General features: G+C 58.1%; 2 protein-coding genes across 29 annotated transcripts in view; one reads left to right on the top strand and one right to left on the bottom strand.

Moving 5' to 3' along the window:
- Positions 1-13,629, top strand: part of GPSM1 (G protein signaling modulator 1) — a 78,956-nt gene extending 65,327 nt beyond the window's left edge. For 10 of the 12 annotated variants that reach the window (XM_040531002.1, XM_040531000.1, XM_040530999.1 and 7 more), the window contains 3 exons: positions 9,732-9,891; positions 12,051-12,259; positions 12,395-13,629. In XM_040531002.1, coding sequence (XP_040386936.1) covers positions 9,732-9,891; positions 12,051-12,259; positions 12,395-12,583 — 558 coding nt within the window. In that variant the 3' untranslated portion in view covers positions 12,584-13,629. Of the gene's footprint in view, positions 1-3,813; positions 4,335-4,397; positions 5,179-9,731; positions 9,892-12,050; positions 12,260-12,394 lie in introns of those variants that run through there. The other 2 variants (XM_040531008.1, XM_040531009.1) reach the window with 2 other exon arrangements.
- DNLZ (DNL-type zinc finger) lies at positions 12,948-21,616 on the bottom strand. Of its 17 annotated transcripts, none has more exons than XR_005813705.1 (8): positions 21,391-21,616; positions 20,579-20,718; positions 16,976-17,114; positions 15,975-16,070; positions 15,518-15,544; positions 15,378-15,485; positions 15,013-15,121; positions 12,948-14,035 (listed from the first exon to the last, which is right to left on the bottom strand). XR_005813705.1 is itself a non-coding variant. In XM_040531011.1 (7 exons), the coding sequence occupies exons 1-6, from the start codon at positions 21,574-21,576 to the stop codon at positions 15,395-15,397; spliced, it is 657 nt and encodes a 218-aa protein (XP_040386945.1). In that variant the 5' UTR covers positions 21,577-21,616; the 3' UTR covers positions 12,948-14,035; positions 15,378-15,394. The 17 variants fall into 17 exon arrangements, 2 of the variants coding, with proteins under 2 accessions (XP_040386945.1, XP_040386944.1); XR_005813702.1 differs by lacking the exon at positions 15,518-15,544 and having other exon boundaries at positions 12,948-13,106; positions 13,574-14,035; positions 15,378-15,449; XR_005813701.1 differs by lacking the exon at positions 15,518-15,544 and having other exon boundaries at positions 12,948-13,106; positions 13,881-14,035; positions 15,378-15,449.
- Between the last annotated feature and the right edge of the window lie 174 nt (positions 21,617-21,790).

Genomic DNA, 21,790 nt, shown 5'->3' with positions numbered 1-21,790 from the left:
CAGCCTGAACCTGTCAGAGAGCTGAGCCCAGCTGAGGGCTTCCTGTGCTTCTTGGGGAGGTGTGCACTTAGAGAGGGCCCCAAATGATCCCATGGATCCGATTGTTCCATCCTGGGTCGTGGTATCTGTGCCGCAGAGAGCGCTGCAGTTCCTGGGAAGGGGAACCAGCCCCTGCAGGTCGGTGCAGCCTCTCTCCACGGTCAGCAAAGAGCAAGACAGCTGAATTAGGCGTATTTGGGGTTCAGGAGGTGCAAGGCCCGTGGGATGTACAGAAAAGTCCCTGGAGGATGTTTTGCCTGAATCTAAAGCCGGTCACATCCAGGGTACTGTCATGAGGAGCAGATCAGCCTCCTTGTCTTTGCTTTCCCCAAACGAGGCACAGTTTCATTTTGCCCCTGTTAAACAGCATCTGTTAGAGCAGGTCTTGCCTTTTGCTGATAGGAGAAGCTGTTCACGTGTTTGCGTATGAGTTTTGTCTTACCAGCTTAAGCTCTTCGGAGAAGGGCTGCGCCTGACCATCGCTGAAATCGTAAACCCGCAGGGACCTGCCCCAGGATTCTCCCTGCCCCCAGCAGGGCCAGGGTTTCGTGTTTTGTGGGTGCCTTGCCGAGCATGGCCTTGATCTCGGGCGAGGCCTTCAGGCGTTGCTGGGATAGGAGTAAATAATAATTAAGATCTGGGCGTTTGCTGCAGCGGAGGGTGTTTATGCGAAGGGTAGGTGTGCGTTGGGTGTGTGCAGGCACACCGACCAACTTCACCCGATCGGCATCACCGCTGGCAAGGCGCTGCGTCTGCTCAGCTGCTTTATAAAACAGCGCTGCGCAAGAGCAGGTAGGCGTCTAAACAAAAGTACGTTTCAAGCCAGCAGTACAGTTCTGGCAATCCAGAGACAAGCAGGCTTTTTTGCAAAGCGTTTTCCAAAGCACATTGTCGGTGCTTTCCCATCTGAGATGCACCGAGCACGGTGTGTAGTGGGGAGGAGGGCAGATAAGGGGAGCGCTGGATAATTTCGGTGCTTCAGAGGAGCGTGTCCTTGGGTGGCGGCGTGCTCACGGGCACCCCCCTGCTCTGCCACCGCCTGCTCCTCGGCCAGCCTGGAACTGGGGAGGTAGCGAGGTCTGGTGGATGGGGCCGGGGGTTGAGCGCCACTTATTAACCTTGGCGTCTGTGCTAATTAATGGAGAATATGGGTTATCGCATCTAAAGCAGCGGAGTTATTTCGGTTTAGCAAATTACCGCTGCTCAGCTGAGACCCGACAGCCGAGCACGGTCCTAGTTCCGCCCTCGCCGACTGCAAAGGAAATTGCTGCGACTGGTTTCGGCCGAACCATTCTGCTTTGCTGCCTGGCTGTGTTACGGTGTGCGCGGGGAGGGACTGCGGCCCTGGGTGAGCGTGGGCATCGGTTACGCTTCAGGAACTCGCTGCTTGCCGGCAGCTGCCGATGGCCTGGGTGGGTTTGAGCAAGCAGGTCAGGTTCACTCCCGCTGCTGGTGTTGAAGCGCTCCTCCAGGCTTTTGCCGGGCTAAGTTGGCCTCTGGAGCTGCCCGTCTGCCTTCCTAGACTAGAGAGGCTGACCTGGAACGGTAATGCTTCCAGTTTGTGTCCTTGGTTGATAGTTTAAGCTTTGAGGGCTAAATCTAGGCTTGGGTATTTTTATTAAATGGTGACAGGGGAGCCCAACCTGACCTGGTAAGCTCTGTCAAAACCGATGTGGAAAAGTTGCTACGTTAACTTCGGAACATTGGTGCAGCTATTGGAGGAGTGTTTGAGCACACCAACTAGCGTATTGCCTCCCAAAGAGAAACCAGAAACGATTTCCACGCCATGGATGCGCTGGTCTCAGCGGCGGGGGTTGGCTGCCTGGGCTGTGATTTCAGGGCAGGTTACAGCGTAGCTGGGGAAAAAGCATAAAACCAGAATTAACGGGGCTGTTGCACAAAGTCGCCAAATCCGAGCGCACCGGCAGTCGCTTTCAGGCAGTCGGATCAGCGCAGCACGTAGCAGAGGCGTCGGTAACACTTCAGCCAGGCGCCCACGCAGACGCTCCACGCTCCGTCTCGAAATAAAAGCAAAAAATGGAGTTGTGACCCCGCTAGTGATCCGAGGGCGTGGATTTAAGCCACGTGTGGCAGCAGGGCACGCTCCCAGCAGGTCATCAGTTAGTGTGTTAGGGAAGGAGGGAGTGTGGGCGAGTTATTTTGATTTTGTTTGAAACAATAAAAGCCAAGTTATTTGAAATCTTAACAACAGAACCAGCTTTTAGCACCAGCGTTTATGGGGATGAGTGGGCGAGTTGTTTGAAGGAAAAAAAAAATATCTTTGAAAACAGTCCAAGGCAGGGTGATAATTTCATCCTACAAGGGAAGAGCGTTGGGCACGTCCTGCGTTTGGGGAGTGTGTGCGGACGGGCCCCACCGGGAGCTGTGCCCGGGCGCTTTGGAGGAGCTCCCACCCTCGGGAGCTGCAGGTGGCGTCTCCGCAGACCGCGGCTCTTCCCCTCGGTCTCCTTTGCTGCATCCGAAGCCCGGGTGCAAAAAGCCATTCTCTCTCGCCGTTCCAGGCGCCCGATCTGTTCTGTGCTGGCTCTGCAGCTTGCGTTATCCCCGTCTTCTGCGTGTCGCCCTCACCACCGGCCCGACGCCCCTCAGCTCTCCTGGGTCGTGGTCTTCAGACAGGGGCCAGAGGCTCGGTTGGGGCTCGTTTCCCCCCCTCCTCTCTCCGCCAAAGCTGCAGCCCAGATGTGCGCACAGACGTGCGGCTCACGCGAGCTGCGGCACCGCTGGTCTGCGTCAGGCGCACACGGCCCCTGCGCCGAGCGTGTCGGGGACAGGTCGGCCGTGCCCTGCCCCGTCCCTGCCCCTCCTTTCCCTCTTCGTTTGCTGCAGCGTTTTTTTTTAAATTAAATCACAGCTAGATTGTAGTTTAGTGCGTGAGCTCTCCAGGCAGCAGCTTAGCTTTAGAGGCAGATTCCCAATTGCCTCTTGGCTCCCGTAGCCTGTGGCATCAGAACAGATGCGGAGTGATTGCTTTCTGCACGCTCTGATGCTGGATTTTGTAAGGTCCCGAGCGATGGAGAGCTGGCCTCGTCCCCCGGCTGCCCCACACCGCAGGTCCTGCTCACTGGTGCTGATGCAGCGGGGGCCTGGCTCGTGTGTCTGCAGCAGCCCCCCCGTGGAGGCCGAGCCCCGCGGTGCCCCCGTGGTCTGGCAGCAGGCTGGGGGCACCGGGCCGGGAGCCCTCATTTCAGGCCCCGGAAGGTTTCCAGACTTCAGACCACTGCGTGACTCCTGGGAAAAAGCGTGCTGGTGTGGCAGGGCAGGGGCAGTCCCCAGAAGCTGCGTTTGTTCAGGGTAAGGAAATTCCCTGTGTTGGCAGTGAAAGAGGAGAACGAAGTGTAAGGGGGCGGTGGGATGGAGAGCTGACGGGGCTGCCCCCATTCTGCTGCTGCCCCGCCAGGCGGCCTTTGGGCAGCTGCTTCCCTGTCCAGTGACCTGCCTCGCAGCCGCAAATTGACATTTCTGATTTTCCCATTTCATAAATGAGAGTTAAGAAGAGCTTTTTGGCTGCTGCAAAGCATTTCCATCCTTTCCGTGTTTAAAAATCTTTTTACGATCAGAAAATTCCCCCTGCTAAGCAGGGATACGTTTAAACGACGAGCTGCTTATGGCTGAGTATCTTCGGCTTCTGCAATAAGACAAAAAAAAAACCATCATGTATCTAATAATACGTGGAGCAGGAGGACTATCAGGAGCTAAAAATGGCCCTTCGGTATTTTGGTGCTTTAAATCCGAGCGCTCGCATTGTGTCTGAGCGTGCACGGTGCGCTCACGCCGTGCTGCGTGTGCCCGCGGAGCTGCGCGCCTTTGCAGATGTAGTTGGGCAGAATCGATCCCGGTCTATTTTTAAGGCAAAGTGTGTGTGGCGGGTAGGAGGCGAGGAGGTGGAAGGAAAGCTAAATATTCACAGAGCTCCGCTCCGTGTTTTAGAGCATCATCTAATAACGCCCGGCTCGTGGCGGCGAGCTGAGGGCGATTTGAGCTCGGCTGAGCCCACCCCCTGTGCCAGGGCACCCGAGCGGCTGCGGGAGGAGCGTGGCGGTGGCGGGGCTGACGCTTTAAGCTGGCTCTCGCACCGAGCCGGTCGTTGGCGCTGGCTGCGGCGCGCACATGGCCGCGCGCTCGGCATAAATCTCGGCTCCGGCAGCGGCTGGGGGAGAGCTCGCGGCTGCCGGCGGGAGCTGAGGAGCAGCGAGGAGCCAGCCCCCTGCGAGGGGAGGGGGTTCCTGCTCCTGGACATGTGAAAGCTGGAGCCCGGGGAAGAGCTGGCTGCGGAGGTCAGTGAGTAAAACTCGGCTTTGATTTGCGCTTCCCTCCCGGCTTCCGAAATGAGGGTGGCTGGCTCAGGGCGAGGAGGAGGAGGAATATCCAGAGATAAGGGAGATTTACTTCGGCCAGGGCTTGGCTGTCACCTGCGCGCGCTTTTAAAATCGGCTGCTTCGTAAAGTTTGCAAATAGCTTCGTTTTGCACTTATTATTAAGATTTTTTGCAACTTTCCGGGACGGGCTGAAGCAGCGCCCAGAGCTGCTCGCTGTCCCGCGGCCGCCGGCGGTTCTCGAGCGGGCTGGGAGGGGAAGGGGGGCTGCCGAGGGAGCCGTGCCTCAGGAGGGGCAGCGACGGGGAACTGCTGCCCTCGGCACAGCCTGCGTGAGTTTAACAGCTTCTCTGAATCCGAAGATGTCACCGAGGAGAGGAGACTCCAGGCAGCGGCACGCTGCCGGTGGCTGGGGACAGGGAGAGCCCCGCTCCTGCGCTCGGAGCAGATGCTCCAGACGCTTCACCTCCTGCTGAAACAGGCGGAGGCGTTTGGCCGGGGGGTTCCTTCTGTGCCTCCAGCCCCTCCTCAGCCTTCTGGGAGGCTCCCCCCAAACCTTCCCCCGGTGCCTGCCTCCAGCAGCTGCTCGGCGAGGTGGCAGAGCCAGCTCAGCGCCTGCTGCAGCGGCGAGGTGCCGGGATTTGGGGTGCAGGACGGCGGTGACGGTGCTGCTGGCCCCGCGGCAGCTCCTCCAGCGGGGCCTTGGGTGATGGCAGGAGGCAGCGACGCCACGTGCAGGGCATCGGCAGGCAGTGGGGCAGCTCCTGCCTGGTGATTTTGGGTCAGCTGCCTGAACCGAGAGCAGGTGAGTGGTCGGGGTGCGTCTGGTTTATAGGGGGAGAGACAGACAGGCACGGCACGCGGCTGCGGATGTGCCGGGGTGAATATCTGCCAGGCCTGGGGCAGATAGGCACCGCTGTAACAACGGGCAGGAGTTTTCCAGGACCTGTCTGGTGGTGAGGGCTCGGTCCTGGGGACAGAGAGCTGGGTCCCAGCTCTGTCACTGTGAGACTTGGGCAAGTCCCTTTGGCTCCAGGTCATCTCCTCACCGAGATGCAACGACGAGGAGGGATCGGTGGTGGACAAGGAGCCAGGGAGGCCCTGTCTGAGGGGCTGCTGTAGGAGTAGTGGTGGAAGCTGCCCTCGAGGGCTCCTTGTGCTGGGGCAGGTTTGTAGGAAATTGAGCCTGGACGGGAGGAGGGGGATCAGGGGCAGGCCAGCGCCCCGTGGGGACGCCAGCCCCGAGGGGAGAGGCCGATCGGAGGAGTGAGCTGTGGGTGGCTCGTGAGAGCACCTGCGTTTTGCTTTGGTGGTGAAGCTCCCTTTGGAGGGGCCGTTTCATCCCATGCATGGCAGGGGAGGTGCTTTTGGCTGTCAGCACAGAAATCAGCTGCTATGGTCCTTGGGGACCTCCAGAGCCCTGTCCCAGGGCGCCCTGGCAGCGCGTTGTGGCACGGCTGGTGATCAGACGGCGTTTCTGTGGGGCTTAGCAGCGGAGAGGGGGAGAGCTGCCTCCCGTCCTGGCTGCTGCTGCTTTCTGCGGGGAGCTCGGGGTGAAGCTGCTGGAGTGTTCGGCTGAGGGCATTCCCAACACGGTGGGTACGGGCTGCTCTCGTCCTGGGGTTTTGTGCCAGGTCGTCTTTCGGGGGATTTCTGTATGGGTTTGCTGCCGGAGCAGCACCACGGGGCAGGAAGCCCGAGCTGCCTCCTGCTTCAGGCACGTGTGCGGGGCCAGGCACGAGGAGCCCCCTCCTGCCTGCCGAGGAGCCCCGCGTTGTGTGAAACCAGCATGGAAATGATGAACACAGCCTCTGCCGATCCCGGGACGGGGCTCGGGAACGTGTCAGACAAAGTCCCCTCTCCGCAGAGTGCTGGGCAGCGGTGGCCAGGGATCGAAGCCCTACCGGGCGCCCGTGGGCTGCAGCTCACGGCATCTCCGTTCAGGTGCTGGCAGGGGGGAAGGTGTTTTAGCTGTTGCAATCAGGCCTCCTGCGATTGTTTGATGGCTTTCCTGAATCAGAGTGAAAATGGCCAAGGGAGTTTAGGCATCGGAGCCTCTTCGTACTTCGTTTTGCTTTGCCTGGGATTGTTTCAGCCTTGACCTCGCCTGCCCATCCCGAGCAGCCGATGTGGGGGATTTCCCCCTGAAACGCTGCTCTGTGCCCAGGCGACAGAGCCAGGCAGCCCAGCACCGTCTGAGCCAGTGACTGCGGGAGGTTTTATTCAGCACCTGTGAGAGTTTATTGGGGAGGTGCACTTGTGCTCCGCAGGGCAGTGACCGGCGGCGTGGGGAGGCTCGGGGCAGCCCCACACCAGGGCCCCGTGGGGTGGCATCGCCGCAGCGAGGCGCAGGCACCCCGCCGCCAGCCCCACAGCTGCTGTTGGCTGCCTTCCCAACACCTCAGCTGCGTTTTACGCAGCCCGGCTCCGACCTGGCAGGTTGACCAGCCTGCTCCTCGCACCACTGCGTGTGAAAGCCTGGATGCCTTCCAGTTAGGGGAGGCCTGTCTCAGGTAAGCGAGTCCTGCTCCCGGGCTGTCATTAGCCAGCCTGCTCGGTTCCCCGATTAGCAGGCGGCGTCTGGGTGGAAATGCCATTCACAGGTGATGCGAACAAAGCTCCGACCCCTGTGTACGTGGCCTCTGCCCGTGGCCAGGGAGCAGGGGCAGGAGCAGGAGCGGAGGCTTCACACGGGGCACGGGGGGAGCTGCGTGCGTCCCCGTTTCTGTGCCACGGGCGAGCAGCCCGGGGTCGATCTCTGCTGCCCTTTGCAGGCAGAGCCGGCGCAGCCCAGGCCATGCTGTGCAGCACAGAAGAGGTTTTTCACCTCTGAGGGAGGCTGGCCGGCCGGAGGGAAATGGCATGTGGCAGGACTCGAGTGCTGGAGGTAGAGGATGGGGGGCGAGGCCAGGTGCAGACACCAGCCGTGGGTGAGAAGTGGTCCCGGGGCTGGAGCAAAGTCCCTGCCCAGGAACCCTTCAGGGCTCTGGGTCTGGGGAGCCCCGCGGTTGTTGTTTGTGCTGCTGTGGGACTGTTTCTCAGCCCTGTTAGGGGATGCCCTGGCTCTCGGGAAGCCTCCTGCCCCTCCTGGCCGCGCCGAGCCCTGGGCACAGCTCGGCAGCAGACGGTGGCCCCGGGGCCGTGACGCACGTCCATCTGCCCGCACAGCTCCGGCCTCGGGGCCAGGAGCAGCCAAGCAGGGAGCCCAGGCACTCTGTGCGATGTCTGTTTGGGAGTTTTAATTAGGTGCGGGATGGGGATGGGGGCTCTGTGGCTGGGGTGGCACCGGGGGGAGCCTGCGGCACCCCCTGAACCAGGCTGGCACAGGAGGTTCCCCCGCACGTGGCCGGCCCCGTCCCGCACTTCGCACGCACCGGCCGCTCTTGTACTGATTCAGAGCGTCCTTTCCTCCCCCGGGCATGTTCTGAGCAGAGATCCTGACACGGCAAAACGCAGATCCCTGCCAGGGAGCACCCAGGGGGGATCCCGGCTCTCCCCGGGGCTCAGCACCTCGCTCTGCCCATCGCACTGCCCGGCTGCTCCCCGCGAGGTGAAACCCCTCCTCGGCACCGCTCTGAGTGCGGGGAAGCTGGAGGGAGCTCGGTGTGAATGAGCAGGCTGCCTCCTCTACCCTGAAATTTGGGTCACGCAAGCCAACACAGCAGAGCTGCGATTGAGGTAGTTCAGCCTTGCTTTCAGCCCGAGCAAGTTTTGGTTTCCGAGGGCGCTGGCTCCGAGGGGCTGGCCGAGGCACTCTTTGGTCAGAGGTTTGCAGAGGTGAGAGGGGCTTTGCCCCTCCCCGATCCGCTCCCGCATTGCCAGTGTTCCTCTCTGGCCTGCTGCTAATTTTGACGCTGCCCTAAATAGAAGCTGAGTGCATCTCATCTGCTCCGCTTAGCATACGGGAAAATTGTTTGCCTTCGTTTACAGGATCCGAGCTGCGGCTTTAACCCTGTCGGCACGCGGCCCTCCCCAGCGCAGAGCTCCCTCGAAGGCCTTCGCGTCCCCGAGCCCCGGGGGGGGCCCTTTGCTGGGAACGGCACCGCACACCCCGGGCTGGGGGGGGCGGTTCTGGGCTGCCCGGGACGGCCAAAGACCCAAGGGACCCCGCGCTGCTTCCCCAGCCCCGCATCTGCCTTCAGCACCGGGAAGCTGCTCAGCACAGGCAGACCCCGTCTGAGGAGCTTGGGGTTGGTTTCTGTTGGGGTTCTTCTGCCAGCATCTGGCAGGACTCGGACCCTTCCTGGCAGATGCCTTTCTCATTGCTGTCTAATTTTATATCCCATTGTGGGAGGCTCTTCGGAAGGCTCTGCTCTTCCTGCTCCCTGCCTGCTGGCAGCCGGGCTCGGGGTTCACCCTGCTGCCCAGCACACAGCCCGTCCGGGGCTGGAAGCAACACGGCACCTCAGGGAGGCTGCCTTGGGTGCTGAGCCTTGTGCAGCGCGACTTAAATATATCTCCCCGTCTGGTGCAAGGTGCTCATTTGGGCATCTCACGCAAGGGCTGTTTCCCGAAGGGCTGTAATTTTGTGGCATCTGCAGCCCGGTGATGGCTGCACGTGGGGTGCTGTGAGTGGCGCATCGGAAGGAAGCGCCGGCAGCGCAAAGGGCAGTAGCCTGCAAAGGTTAAATTTAGCGGGTTAGGGAGGAAGGCTGGAGGCTGGCGGGCCTGGGCTGGAGCTGAGCCTCCGCTGGGCACACGACAGCACTTCAGGGAGGGTGTCTGTGTGGTTCCCCCACCCCCTGTGCTCCCGACTCTGTTCCCTGTCCTGCCGAGCTGCGCCAGAGCTTGGGGTGAGTGCCGTCCCTTTCCCTCCCCGGCTCCTCTTTCCCTTGCAGCCTCTGGTTTGTTCTGAGCACTCAGGATGCTCCACAGCAACGTGGGCTGCCGCGGCACGAGGCTCATCTGCCTGCTGCAGGAGCCCAGCGCGGGTCTGGCTGTGGCAGTGCCGGCGGCTCGGGGGGCTGCGGCTCTCCGTGGACGCCCCTCTCGCCGCGCGCAGGTCGCAGGGCAGCCCTTCTCCCGGTCTGGGACCCTGCAGGAGTGGGGCCCTTCACGGTGTGGCCTCTTCTTGGAGGGTGGTTTTGGATTGCCCAAACCGTAGGGTGGTGAGAAAAGAGGAAAAGAGAGAGGCTGCTTCAGAGCCAAGGGCACAGCGGGACCGAGTAGCAGTGACCCCGGCAGGCGGCGGTGCCTGGCGAGCTGCGGGCACGGCCGGGAGCCGGCTCTGAGCAGAGCAGGACAGGGCAAGGCACGGCCACGGCCACACGGCCACACGGCCACGCCAGGCTGAGCCGTCAGACGCAGGGCAGTGTTTGGGGCGTTCTGACTCCCTGCTGCGTTTTGTCATCTTTCCAGAAGATCAACCGGACCCCTTCGGACGAGGAATGCTTCTTTGACCTGCTGAGCAAGTTCCAGAGCAACCGGATGGATGATCAGCGCTGCCCGCTGGAGGAATGCCCATCGGAGGCTGCAGAGGCAGCTGCCACACCAGTCCCTGCCCTGGGAGAACGGATCTGTAAGCACTGATGCGTTTATAAGTCGCTCCTACTAGGGGGTGATGCTGCTCCCATGGCGTGGCCGGCTGTCGTGGTTTTATTGTGCATCTTGTGATGTTTTCCCCAAGCCTCAGCTCCCTGAACCTAGCAATTATTTTTTTTTGTTTGCAATCTCCGTCACTGTGCAAGGCATGAAGAAACCTTCCTGTGATAATGGTTGCTGAAGCAAAAGCTGGAGGATGTGAACTAAGGCTTGGAGAACAGCCTGGCAAGAGAAATGCAAAATATACCCGGATTTTTTTTCAGTCTTTTGGAGGTCTTGTCTGACCCACCGAGGTTGGCAGGAGGACTTCTGCCTCTGCCAAAGCGGGAGATGCTGGTGGTCGTTGCTGAGGGAGCCTCGTGAGAGCTGCAGAGCTGGGGCAGTACAGGCCTGGAGGGGGTTTCATAGGCAGGGTAAAGTACCGCCAGGTTTTCTCAGTGTTACCGTGGAGGAAGAACTTCTGGGTTTTGTCCAGTTGTTGGATGCTGTGGTGATAGGTGTCACAGAGCAGAGAAGCCGGGAGGGCGGAAAGTAATAGGAAGCTCCCAGCACGCAGAGAGCTAACTCGCTCGTAGGAGCGTTTATCGCATGGATAAATTGAGGAAGCCACCTGACAAGTAGCTTGGATAGGAGAGGCAGATCAGGTCTGTGTCTGCACTTTGGCTTTGTGTCCTGTTTTACGATGTTGTGTTGAGGGCCTTTGTTTAAAGCAAGCCGGAGAGAAGCACTGAAACGTGCAGGTCCCACTGGTGTGCTTAAGCACCATCACAGAGGGCTCAAAGCCCTTCATTCGAACCGATGGGTTTGTTTGTCAGCTCCCTAACCGACACGAAGCCCCAACAGGGAAGGAGCAGACCCCGGCCTCCCTCTGAGTGCGGCCAGGAGCGCAGCACGAAGCTGCTCGGGGTGCAGGTGCCAGCGGCAGGGGCTGAAGCAGCAGCCGGAGCGAGGCAGCGCCGAGGTCAGGCTGTGGCGCAGAAGGCAGGCAGGTTGGCTGGGAGGTGAGCAGTTCTTTCTGTGCTAAAAATAGGCTGGAAATGAGCATCACTTCTTCGAGATACGTGTTTCTGATACAGAAGTGCATTTGGCTTTAACAGCTGTGTAATTTAGGCGAGCGAGTTTGAAATACGAAGCTTTATGAAGACTGTACAAGTAGGCACATGTTCTGTTCAGCTGTCAGTTGGACTCTGAGCTTTTTGGACGTGTTATTTTCAAGGTTTCTTTGTGAGCTGAAGGGGAAGAGACACGTCTTGGCGTCAGCGCTGAGATTATTCTGCGCTCCTGCCCCTCCGCAAGCCGGGGCTCCAGGAATAGCACGCGGTGGCAGGAGACCGGGGGCACCCTCAGTGCTTTGTGCTCGCTGGGGCGTTTGGGTTTCTTACTCTTTGGTTTTGCTTGTCGCCATCCCACGTGCGCTGCCGGTTGTTTGGGAGCGTTTCGCTGCCCGGCAGCTGCCAGGAGCCAACAGGCTCTTCCCTGGGGCGCTGCCCGGGGGGCGTTTTCCTGGCTGGGGGCTGACTCGCTCGCTTCGCAGCAGTCCCAGCATTGCTCGGGTGCTGTTGGAAAACCCTCCCGTTGTCCCGTTGCTGCTCTGCCCCCCAGACGGGGCCCTGCAGCCCCTGGTGTTGCACCCCAAGGGTTAGAGCCAGGCGTGTTTGGTGCCTGGGCAGGATGCGCCCTGCGAGAATGGGCGGAGTGTAGGCTGTATGGACGGGTTCTGGACTGGGAACCCAACAGGGGGAAGGCTGTGCCGCCCGGTGAGCAGCTTAGCTGGGCTGTGCTGATTAGCTGCCTGTAATTACACCCAGCCCTTGGGAGCGTGTGGGGTGCCCATTATGGAACCACAGCCGCGTGCAGAACTTGCGTTCACCTGCAGCTGACGGTAACTGCGCAGCCCCATGCCCCGAGCGAGGTAGGGGCTGGCTGATGGTCACAGAAGCCGATGTCCCACCCAGCTCAGCCCCAGGGGGCCCGGCTGCACGGCCGGCCCCTGCCCCTCCGTGGGGGTGTAAGGCTCCGCTGGGCGAACGGGATTTTTGGGGGCGAGGACTCGGGCTCTGAGGCGAGCAGGGCTGCGGCTCGCGTGTGAGCTGGCAGAGCTGTGACCCTGGCGTGTGCTCCTCTCCCCGCCTGCAGCGCAGTCCTCCCTGATGGCGTCCCCGCAGACGGAGGAGTTCTTTGATCTCATCGCCAGCTCCCAGAGCAGACGGCTGGACGACCAGCGCGCCAACGTGGGCAACCTGCCCGGCCTCCGGATAACCCACAACAACCTGGGGCACCTGCGCGTGGAGGGGGACGCTCAGGAGCCCGGCGATGAGTTCTTCAACATGCTCATGAAATGTCAGGTACGGGCAGGACTCGATTCCCCCCCCCCCCAGCACGCGCTGCCCCCCGATCCCACCTGCGAGGGGCTGTGGGGCAGCAGCTGCCCACCCGCAGCTCCTGTACCAGTCCTAACGCCTGTTCTTCCCCCCCCGCAGTCCTCCAGGATAGATGACCAGCGCTGCGCCCCACCTGACTCCATCCCCCGTGGCCCCACTATGCCAGACGAAGACTTCTTCAGCCTTATCCAGCGCGTCCAGGCCAAGCGCATGGATGAGCAGAGGGTAGATTTGGCCTCAGCCCAGGAGGAGGCAGCAGAGGAGCAGCAGAGGCCTGGTTCCAGCTAAGAACTGGGGTTCAGGTTGGGGGGTTTGGTTTCAGTTTGTGTTTTTTTTTTTAAAGAGAACTAAGTGTAGGTGGTTTCAAAGCTGAGTGCTCCTGCGCTACCACAGACTTCTCCCAGGAGCGACCCGAGCCGTGGGGAGCTGGAGCTCAGTGCACTGCATGTGGCTGCTCTGCGGAGGCAGTGCCACAAAAAGGCCCACCAGACGGGGAACGGTTTTTAAACAAGGGGTTTTTTTAGGACGTGCAGCCAGTGTAACACTGGGCCCAGCACCAGGGAAGAAGACTTTGGCAGTCCCTTTGCTTGTCACCTAAAAGCCCAGGAACTTGTGCTGTCAGCCGAAGGAGGAGCCCGGAGCAGGTAGCTACATCCAGCCTTGATGTCCTTTATTTCCAAAACACTTTTAATTTAATGGGGGAAGGGAAGAGCACCTTTTTCATTTTCAAGTCCTCCTGTCTTATTTGCATCACGAGGTGACAGATTGCTCTGGATCCTTTCCTGGAATATCTTGCTCAACTTTGTTCTTGCTAAAGGAGGAAATGAGCTCAAGTCAGCGGCAACACAGGTCCTTTTAAACCTGACCCCCGCCCTGGCTGCAGCCATGGTCCCCCCACTTTAGTTTGTTCTGGGGTTGCTGTGAGCACCCTGTGCTGTTCCTCCCCTCCGCTTCCCCAGCCACTCGTGTGCAGAGCTGTACTGGAACCTCCTGCGCAGGATCCAAGGCTCTCCCACCCGTAGCTTCAGTGGAATTTGGAGACCCCCAGCAAAACCCCAGCCTGGGACAAAGCCTGAAAGGTAACTGCCAGCTGGGCAGCGCCAACTGCAGCCCCGAGACAGGAATCTGTGCCCGGGAAGGGAGGAAGACGGTCTCTGCCCATCTGCTCAGCACAGAACACAAACTTAGGCAACGCATTGCTTCTGCTGCAGCTGGGCCAGAAGCCTCGTACAGGATTGAATCGTGTGCCCGAGGCAGAAACCTGCATTTGGCACTGACCTGCTTCGAGAGCTACAAAGCCTTCTGGTCACCGCTTGCGATGAGAGTGAGCAGAACTATGCCCTGCTCCCTTGTGCCCAGCAGCAGTGGGGAACAACGGCCCTTCCCTCCGCCTTGTTCCTCCTGAAAGCAGGGCTGCGCTGCTGCCCGCCCCGCAGAGCTGCTCTCAGCGCGGCCGTCCTGCTCTGCCCAGCTGCCTGGCGCCGTCCCCGCAGGAAACGGAGCCTTGCGCCCGCTCCAGCCGGGGCTGGTTGCTGGGCCAGCAGCCCCGCACCGCACGCGAGTGCGAGGACCTACATTTACTTACATTTCCTTCTGGTAATGTTGGAAAAGGAAGCCCGGAGGGGAGGCCAGCAGACTTCTCATTTGAGGAGGTGGAATGGTTTTTTCTTTGCTTGACCTGAGAGGCTATCTTGGACTTGAGCACCTCCAGTAATGGGGTCTGCCAAAGCAGGTATGTTCCTACGGAGAACAAATCAGCACTTTCTAACTGAAACGCATTTGACGGAAACATTTCCAACCAGCAGTTGAGATTTTTAGACCAGTGATGCTGCTCATCGGGCATTTAACCTGCCTGCACTGAACATTTGGAGGGGTAGCTGCATTTTGCCTGCCACCAGGGAGCACTCACCTGCTGCATGGATGGCTGGGCCGAGGCTCGGCCTCCTGCCTGGGGCAGGTCGGAGCTCTGGAGACAAGCCAGGAGGACCTGCCAGCCACCTACGTACCCACCTAGCTTGAATTTGTCCAGAGGAAGACAATGCTGAGGATGCCGATGACTTGAGCAGCTGCAGGCCCAGGCCTGTGCAGCTCAGCCAGGTGGCGAATTGGAATCTGACCATTAAGCTTTCAGAGGTGTTAATTATTTGCCATATACTTGAATGTATGAGCTTATTTATTTTTTACATGTGCATTTGCTAATGTCATTTTAATGGGGAATTTCCAACCCACAGGTACTTTTTTTCTAAAAAATAATCTGCCAAATGAATTAATATATTAGAAATGAATACAGCGCGAGGGAAAGGGAGGGTTGTGCTTAATAAATATTTGTGTCTAAGCTTCGGTGACAAAAATTAATTTCCACTATTTTTTGGCCAGCAGAGCTAATGGCGGTCCTTTGGGATGGGACTGGGGGTGCGTGGTGGGTTCTTGTGGCAGACATCGCCACATAAAAGTGTTAAGAAAAGGGCGTGTGCACCACCTGCGTGTCCCTTTATGGTCAGAGCACACAGGTCTCTTAGGGAGCAGCCACCACCCCTGGCCCTGCCTGCCTTACCTCGCTGCAGGGGCACTGTAGGATACAAAGCCCTGAGCCCTCCTGCCCTGTCTCGGTGCATTCCCGGCACCTGCCCCCAAAAGCTGTCTTGTTTCCCTGGTGGGAGCTGCCAGAGAAAAAGGGCAGCCAGTGTCTGGCATAAGCGCTCGGTGAAGATACTCACACAGCAGCGGGCAGCAGCACAAGCTCATTCCCACGCAGCAGGCAGGTGCAGGCCATTAGACTTCGCTAGAAAGGGGGCCTGGGAGCAGCAGATTTTTGGATCCTGAGCCCTGTGAGGATAAAGCCAAGTCACAGCTGGTCCTTCCACGCCTGGCTAACTTGTGCAGGCTACTGCCAGTCCTGATCACAGATTAATGAAGAGCCACCAGCTCGTTCTCATCAGGCGTGCTCAAGTTCCTCAGTGCCTAGACACAAGCAGGCAATGTGTGGGACTTGAGGACAGAACCGTGCCCCCAGCTAGGCAAAGGCTGGCGATTCCCGGGATTCGGAACAGGTGAAATTCTTAAAAGCAAGGGGGGAGCTCACCTGCTGTCTCTCTGTCCTTAGCAGCTGGGGAAGGGCATGTATGTTCTCCAGTAAATGCCTCTCGCAGAGCACCTACGGAACAGACAGATCCCCGCTGTGAGCAGGAGCAACAGCTGCTACTGCTGCTCCCGAGCAGCCCTCAGCGCTGGTTGCTGCTCTGCTGGAGCCTGAATTAACAGCGGGAGCAGCGTTATCGCTGTCCAACGGCTGTCACAGCGCGCAGAGCACAGCCCTTCCTCTCCTGCGCTGCCAAGCCGAGGCCAGCAGAGCTTGGGGTAGGGAACAGCTCGCTGCTGCTGACACCCGCCGGGCAGACATGGCACTGCCGAGGCCTGGGCAGGGCTAAGGCGGGCTGACTCGCTCCGCATGAGGCCTGCTGCAGCAGCTGTGCAGCACAGCGCGGGGTGCTGGCCCCGGGGCAGGGCAGGGAGCGAGGAGGAAAGCTGAAAGAACAGCAGAACCACAACGTGCCGGCCTCTCCTACTCAGCTGTACAAATGCCCTGAGAGGCACTCGCAAGCCGGTGCTGCTGTCGCGCAGGATTTGTTCTGCAGTGCTCAGCTGCCAAGTCACGTCAGGGCCGAGGCGCAGCACTTACCTCAGCCCTCCCCAGAGCCTCGTGCTGGTGCGGGTCCGGCCATCCATCTGCATCCGGCTGGGAAGGCGCGCAGCCTGCAGGAAGGGCTCTGCTGGCCTGGAGCACCCAGGCGCTGTAAATTTCAGTCTGGAGCTGGACAGCGGCCCGAGGCTCTCCACAGCCATCTCCCAGGACCCTGCCAGGCCAGGACGCAGTCGTGGGCTGTTAACTCCTGCGTGGCCTCGCAGTAAGGAGCTCAGCGGTCAGTAGCGCTGAGCATCCCACACCAGGGACGTGGGCCTAGGTCACAGCCACGTGCCCGTAGGGTCGGAGCAGAGGGCTCGCACCCCGCTGTGCCTCTGCCCGCACTGCAGCAGGCCCTGGAGGCCCAGAACCGCGCCGCATCAGGCCCTGGGCAAGCAGCACAAGGGTGAGTCACTTCACAGCCCCCCGCTCCCCTCCTCGCCGCCTGCGCTGCTGCTTACAGGAGAAATTTACCTGCCCGAGCCCGTCAGGATGGCGGCGCGGTGCCGCTGAGCCCCGCACAGCACACCCACGCGTGGCAGGGTCTGTAATGCCATCGCTGCACGCGCAGCAGGAGGCGCAGCCCCGCACGCACACGCTCATGTCCTAGCCCTGCAGGGCCCCAGCTGCAGCCAGCAGGCGCAGCACAGCAGAATCCCGCAGCAGCTGGAGGAACTCGGGAATTTGAGTGCAATAAAAAAGGTGGGGAGGGAAAGGGGGTGTGCAAAGAGGCAGAAAGCAAGAGGCACAAAATTTCCCATTTTGCAGAAAAGCCCTCACGGGCTAGGGTTCGGGAACAGAATCCATCCCTTAGCAGCCCCAGTGAAATGCTTTGAGGCCTGTGCCAAAGGTTTGCAGCGCAGCCTGGGAGTGCTGCTTTGCCCCACCTCGGCTCACCGGCCCTCCTCTGTGCATCCAACACCCCTGTCACAGCACCGTCACTCACCGTGCCCTGCTGCACCAGGCCTTCACGGCACTTTTCCCCCATCTTGCCACACCTCCAGCTCAGGAGGAAGCCTTTTTTCTCTTCTTCTCTCTCCCACTCCTTTGGCTGAAGGAAGGTCTGCTGGGCTCTTCCTAGACAAAGCCTGACAAAGCCTGCTCACTGGGGTCCTCTTTAACAGACAGACAGGTTTCCTTTTTTTTCAGGAAAAAAACACCCAACAACTTCAAAACGGAGCACGTTTTTTTAAATACAGTCTATTAGCAACAAACCCTTTTGTTTTACACGCAAAGTCCCTGAGAGAAGTGCAACCCTTTCCCTTCCAGCTGAAAGCCCCGGGATGGTTTGTCACAAAACTCACCCATTTCCTGCGCTGTGGCACGGCGCAGCCTCTGCCTGGCTCCAAGGAGCCCCTGGGGGCTGCCCTCCGGACCCACCCTGCCTCTGCAGCTGCCTCCCAGCAGCCGTGGGCAGCGCGCTCCCTGCACCCACACCCTGAAGATCTGCCCACTCCGTGCGATCTGCTGCTGCCTGCTCTGTCCTCGTCCTGGCCCGCAGCAGCAGCAGCAAAACCAGGCCCTGCTCCATCCTCAGACCGTGGCGTCAGGCGCCAGCAGGCCCGCCTGCTCCACAAGCACCCGGCTGCCCGCCCGGCAGCACCAGGACCGGCGTGCTGCCCTGCCTCAGCACCCGTGCCAGGGAAACACTGACCCGTCTGACAGCCAGGGACAGACTTTGCTACAGTTTTTCACTGTAACGGAGCGAAAACTAGCGTAACCTTTCTGTATAACTGTAGCTAGGGGCACAGTAACTGGTAAGAAAGGTGAGGAAAATGGCTATAACCTGGCTTTTTTAGTACTAACTGTTTCCAAGACAACGCAGATCCTTCCCAGCAGCTCGGTTCCACCCCACCAAAGGCACCAGAGCCACGGAGGCAGAGCGCTGTGTGTCACGTAGAGGTAACACAATAACCCCCCCCCCCCCCTTCCAGCAGTGCCAGCAGCTCGCACCAGGGCGAGCACGCAGCAGTGATCCAGGACTCCTGTTTCTTAATTAACACGTGGATCGCTCCAGCATCTAATTGTATCAGAGAGCTGTGTTTCTTTAGGATAGGAACACACGCAAACCTAGCTGAGGGACGGAGCTCCTGCCCTTCAAAGCTGTTTCACCACTCTGAGCTTACGTACCTACAGGAAAACATGATAATTTTCCTGTTGCTCTGAACCATGCTCACAATACAACGTGTATAAAGTTACTATGAACCCTTCAGATGAACAAAGAAAACTCATTAACACTCATTAATACATGCAATGCCCTCACTGAATACTTGAATGATTAAAGGCCATGGACACCTGGATGAGTCTGGCTGAAAGAACTGGGTTCATTCAGCTTGGAGACACAAGGGCAGAGGGATTTTATGGCTTTCTGTAGCTCTCTAACGGGAGGGCGTAGAGGATACAGAGACAAGATTCTTCTCAGCAGTGCAGTGTTCTGAAAGAAGGTAATGGGCACAGGCTGAAACCCGGGACATTTCTGTTAGGTACGAGGATTTATGTCAATCTTTTACTAAGGGATTGGTCAAATACCAGACCAGGGCTCCAGAGAGGCTGTGGGATCTCCATCCACCCTCAGATACTCAAGCCTAGGCCCTAAGTGTCTTTATTTAACTGAACCTCCTTTGAGTACGGTGGTTGGACTAGAAACCTCCAGAGGCCTCCTCCAACCTAAATTACTCTTTGATATCAAGTTTAAAAACATGACAAAGAGGATACTTCCCTGTGCTTCACGCTACTGGACCTTAAGATAAGCTAAACCTTTATCCAGGCAGAGAGAGGAAGCCCTAAGAAAAGGCAGTATGATCACCTTGCTGCCTGATTCATCGCTACCCAACGTTAGGTGCTGGTAAACACCTACATTTTGCTTTTATAAAGTTATTATTTTTTGTTCTAGCTGATCTTAACATGCAGCAGCAGCATTAATAAGCACCTCAATGTCTGTCAAATAAGACACATTCCTAGGTGCTCCACTTATCTCCAACGTGCTTCACAAATATTAATTTTGCCTTCACGCCCGTCCTCCCCCTCACCAGTGAGGAAGTTGCATAACCCCAGCACCCCGGAGCCGCTCGCTGCGTCACAGCCCCAAGTGGAATTTCCGAGCAGGGGCTGGCACTCCCACGGGGCAGCACAGCCTGCCTCACGGCGTAACCCACAAACAGGGATTTTCAGCCTTGTGACAGATAGAAGGGGCACAGAACCTTCCCTCTGGATGATACCAGGGGAAATGAAAAAGCAGCACTTTGGTGACTGCAGTGAGAGCTGGTTACCCGATCCTCCTGCAGGGACATTTTGGCTTTGCAAACTCACACGCGGTCAGGCCTCCTCCTCGGGTGGTATCAATTGCCTCTGCTGCTCAGCTGCTGTGCCCTGTGATGCTCCTCCAGGAGCACTGCGATCAGCTGCTGATGTGCAACACCTAGACAGCATCAGAGGACAGAGCTAAAACCTGCAGTTAGAGCTAGGCCAAAACACATGGCCAAAGAGTTAGCTCCCTTCTCACCTGAGAACAAAGCAGGCTTTCTGACACTGCTGAAGCACTCAAAATTGCTTTAATGTCAGCAAAACAAGTACCAGGAAAAATATCCGCACTCCACCTCTAAAAATATTGGCTTGGTCAAAGGCAAAACTACATAAGACAATGACACAACAGAGAGAAGACCGACGCCTGAGTTTATTTTAAACATAGACCATTGAAATTAGGGAAGAAACGTTAACAGTCTCTCTTGCCATCAGCAGAACGACACAAATCCCACTTGTCATGTCTGTCCCTTGCCACCAGTCTCTGGGGGGCCTTCCCCACCTTCTCCCTCTGTAGGATGGCTTTGAGACCCGGTATCTGCCGTGCTTTCCAGAAGCAGCTCCAAGGCTTCCTCACCAACCACACGTCTCACCTTCTCCCCTTTGGCTGCCAGGATTTCCTCGATATTCCTGAACAGCAATTTGAAAACCAACAGTGACACTACAGCAACGGCTGGACAGAAGAGTCTACTGCGTGCTCTCTCCTTTACACTTTGCTCGCAATATTAACGCCACACAGCAAATCACCACATGCACTTTACCACGGTACCGTTCCATAAGTTTGGGAAGCAGATGAAACTATCTAAACCTCCTAGGACCGTTTTTATCCATTAGGATCAATAACTTAGCAATTATGGCAGAACAGAAATTTTAAAGGTATCTAAGGGAGTTAGAAATCACTGAAATTCAACAGCACACGGGTCCCCACATTTGAAACACTTAGCCAGGTGAACCTAGCAGCAATTTAATAAAGCCTGAGAGAGAACAGAAGAACACCACACACAATAATTCACCTGCTGGCACCAACAAGACTGTCTGCGTCTCATGCAGCTTCTGCTGCTGCTTTACACCATTTATTTGGATCCTAGGTAGTGAGGTTCAAATTATAGGTGATTATAAACCTCCATTCACGTGCTTTAAGAAACTGGATGAAATATAGAATTATACCAAATAAAACCTCTGGTTTGATTTAAGTCATGTTTTAAAAGTATCAAAGAAATAATACATCAGCTCAGGAGGATCTGGTTATAGCTCAACAGTCTTTTTCCCTTGCTAAATGAGAGTGTTGCTGGCACACCTACCTTTTTCCTTCCAGATCTGAGAACCATCCCAAGTTATCTGCTATGACGTGGTGATTCTTGCAGCCGGGGCACTTCACAATGACCACCCCTTTATGGTAGGCTAACTTGGAAATTGTTTTTGCTGAGCGTGTCTGGCAGACCTACAAAGCAAACAGACAGCAACAACAGATAATAACTGCAGCTTCTGGACCTTTCAAAAAGGGAAATATTTTCCTGAGTGGCATATTTATTTTGCCCTCCCTCATCTCCAGCTATTCCAAGGCTGCTCAGTCACAGAATGATGCTGTGCAGCTCCACGGGCACTTTGCAGGTCTGGTCTGCAGAAAACACAGCCCCACAGCCCGCTCTTCCCAGGCTCTCCGGTCTGTCCCTCGCTTCTTTGTAGAAGTGGTAAATGGTTTTCATAGTGAGGGAAAGTGCAGAACTACAGAGCAAAACCGAAAATAAAAGACTGATGATTTAGGCAGTTCTGGTACTGCGGATCTGTATGTTGGGAACTTTGGAAATTTCACTGGGATCTTCACCTGTTTGGAGCGTATTTTAAAAGCATTAGTTTATTGCACTGATAAAACACTACCGTTATGTTTAATTAAAAAAAAAAAAATAAGAGACCCAGCTACCAAAGCCTGATGCCTGCAAAGGCAACCAGGGGCCTGGCCTCGATGAAACGCGTTTGTTTTTGTCTTTTTAACGCGTTTAAGGGAAGGAGGCGGGAAGCGATTTCAGATCCCCGCCAGCCCCGCCTGTCACCAGAGGGCTGCTGGGGGGGGGAAGGCGCCGGCTCCTCCTCGCCCCTCACCGCCCCGGCCCACCTTGCAGGTGTACACCAGGCGGTAGTGCGAGGCCCGAAGCTGCCCCACGGGGCCCGGCGCGGCGGTGCAGACCGGGGCCGGTGCCGGTATCGGTGTCGGTACCGGTATCGGTGCGTTCCGGGGCCGCCGTGCCGGGGCGGCGCTCAGCAGGACCCGGGCCGCCGCCCCCGCCGCCCGCCGCAACATGGCGCTGGCGCAGGCGCGCGGAGGGGGCGGGCGCTGAGGCGGCGGCGGCCATTTTGGGGCGGTGCCGGGAGCCGCTGTGGGGAAGGGCCCCGAGCCGGGCGGCGCCCTCGGGCCCCGGTCAGCCCCCAGCGGGGTGCGGCCACAGACCCCACAAGGGACGCGTGAGCCCGTTCCTGGCACGAAGCGAGGCTTGTCCCGTGTTGTGCATTAGCAG

The sequence above is a fragment of the Cygnus olor genome, chromosome 19, assembly GCF_009769625.2.
Source record: "Cygnus olor isolate bCygOlo1 chromosome 19, bCygOlo1.pri.v2, whole genome shotgun sequence".
Classification (NCBI taxonomy): Eukaryota; Metazoa; Chordata; class Aves; order Anseriformes; family Anatidae; genus Cygnus; species Cygnus olor.
Note: the sequence above shows the minus strand (reverse complement) of the source record. Positions and strands in the feature narration are given on the sequence as shown.

What these genes read in the sequence shown, in the direction of transcription:
- DNLZ (XM_040531010.1), bottom strand. Translation starts at nt 21,576, where the DNA reads ATGTTGCGGCGGGCGGCGGGGGCGGCGGCCCGGGTCCTGCTGAGCGCC. An exon ending in GCCTGGTGTACACCTGCAAG is followed by an intron (nt 20,719 to 21,390) that starts GTGGGCCGGGGC and finishes TTTGCTTTGTAG; the next exon opens with GTCTGCCAGACACGCTCAGC. An exon ending in TAAGGACAGAGAGACAGCAG is followed by an intron (nt 14,036 to 15,377) that starts GTGAGCTCCCCC and finishes TGTTCTCCGTAG; the next exon opens with GAACATACCTGCTTTGGCAG.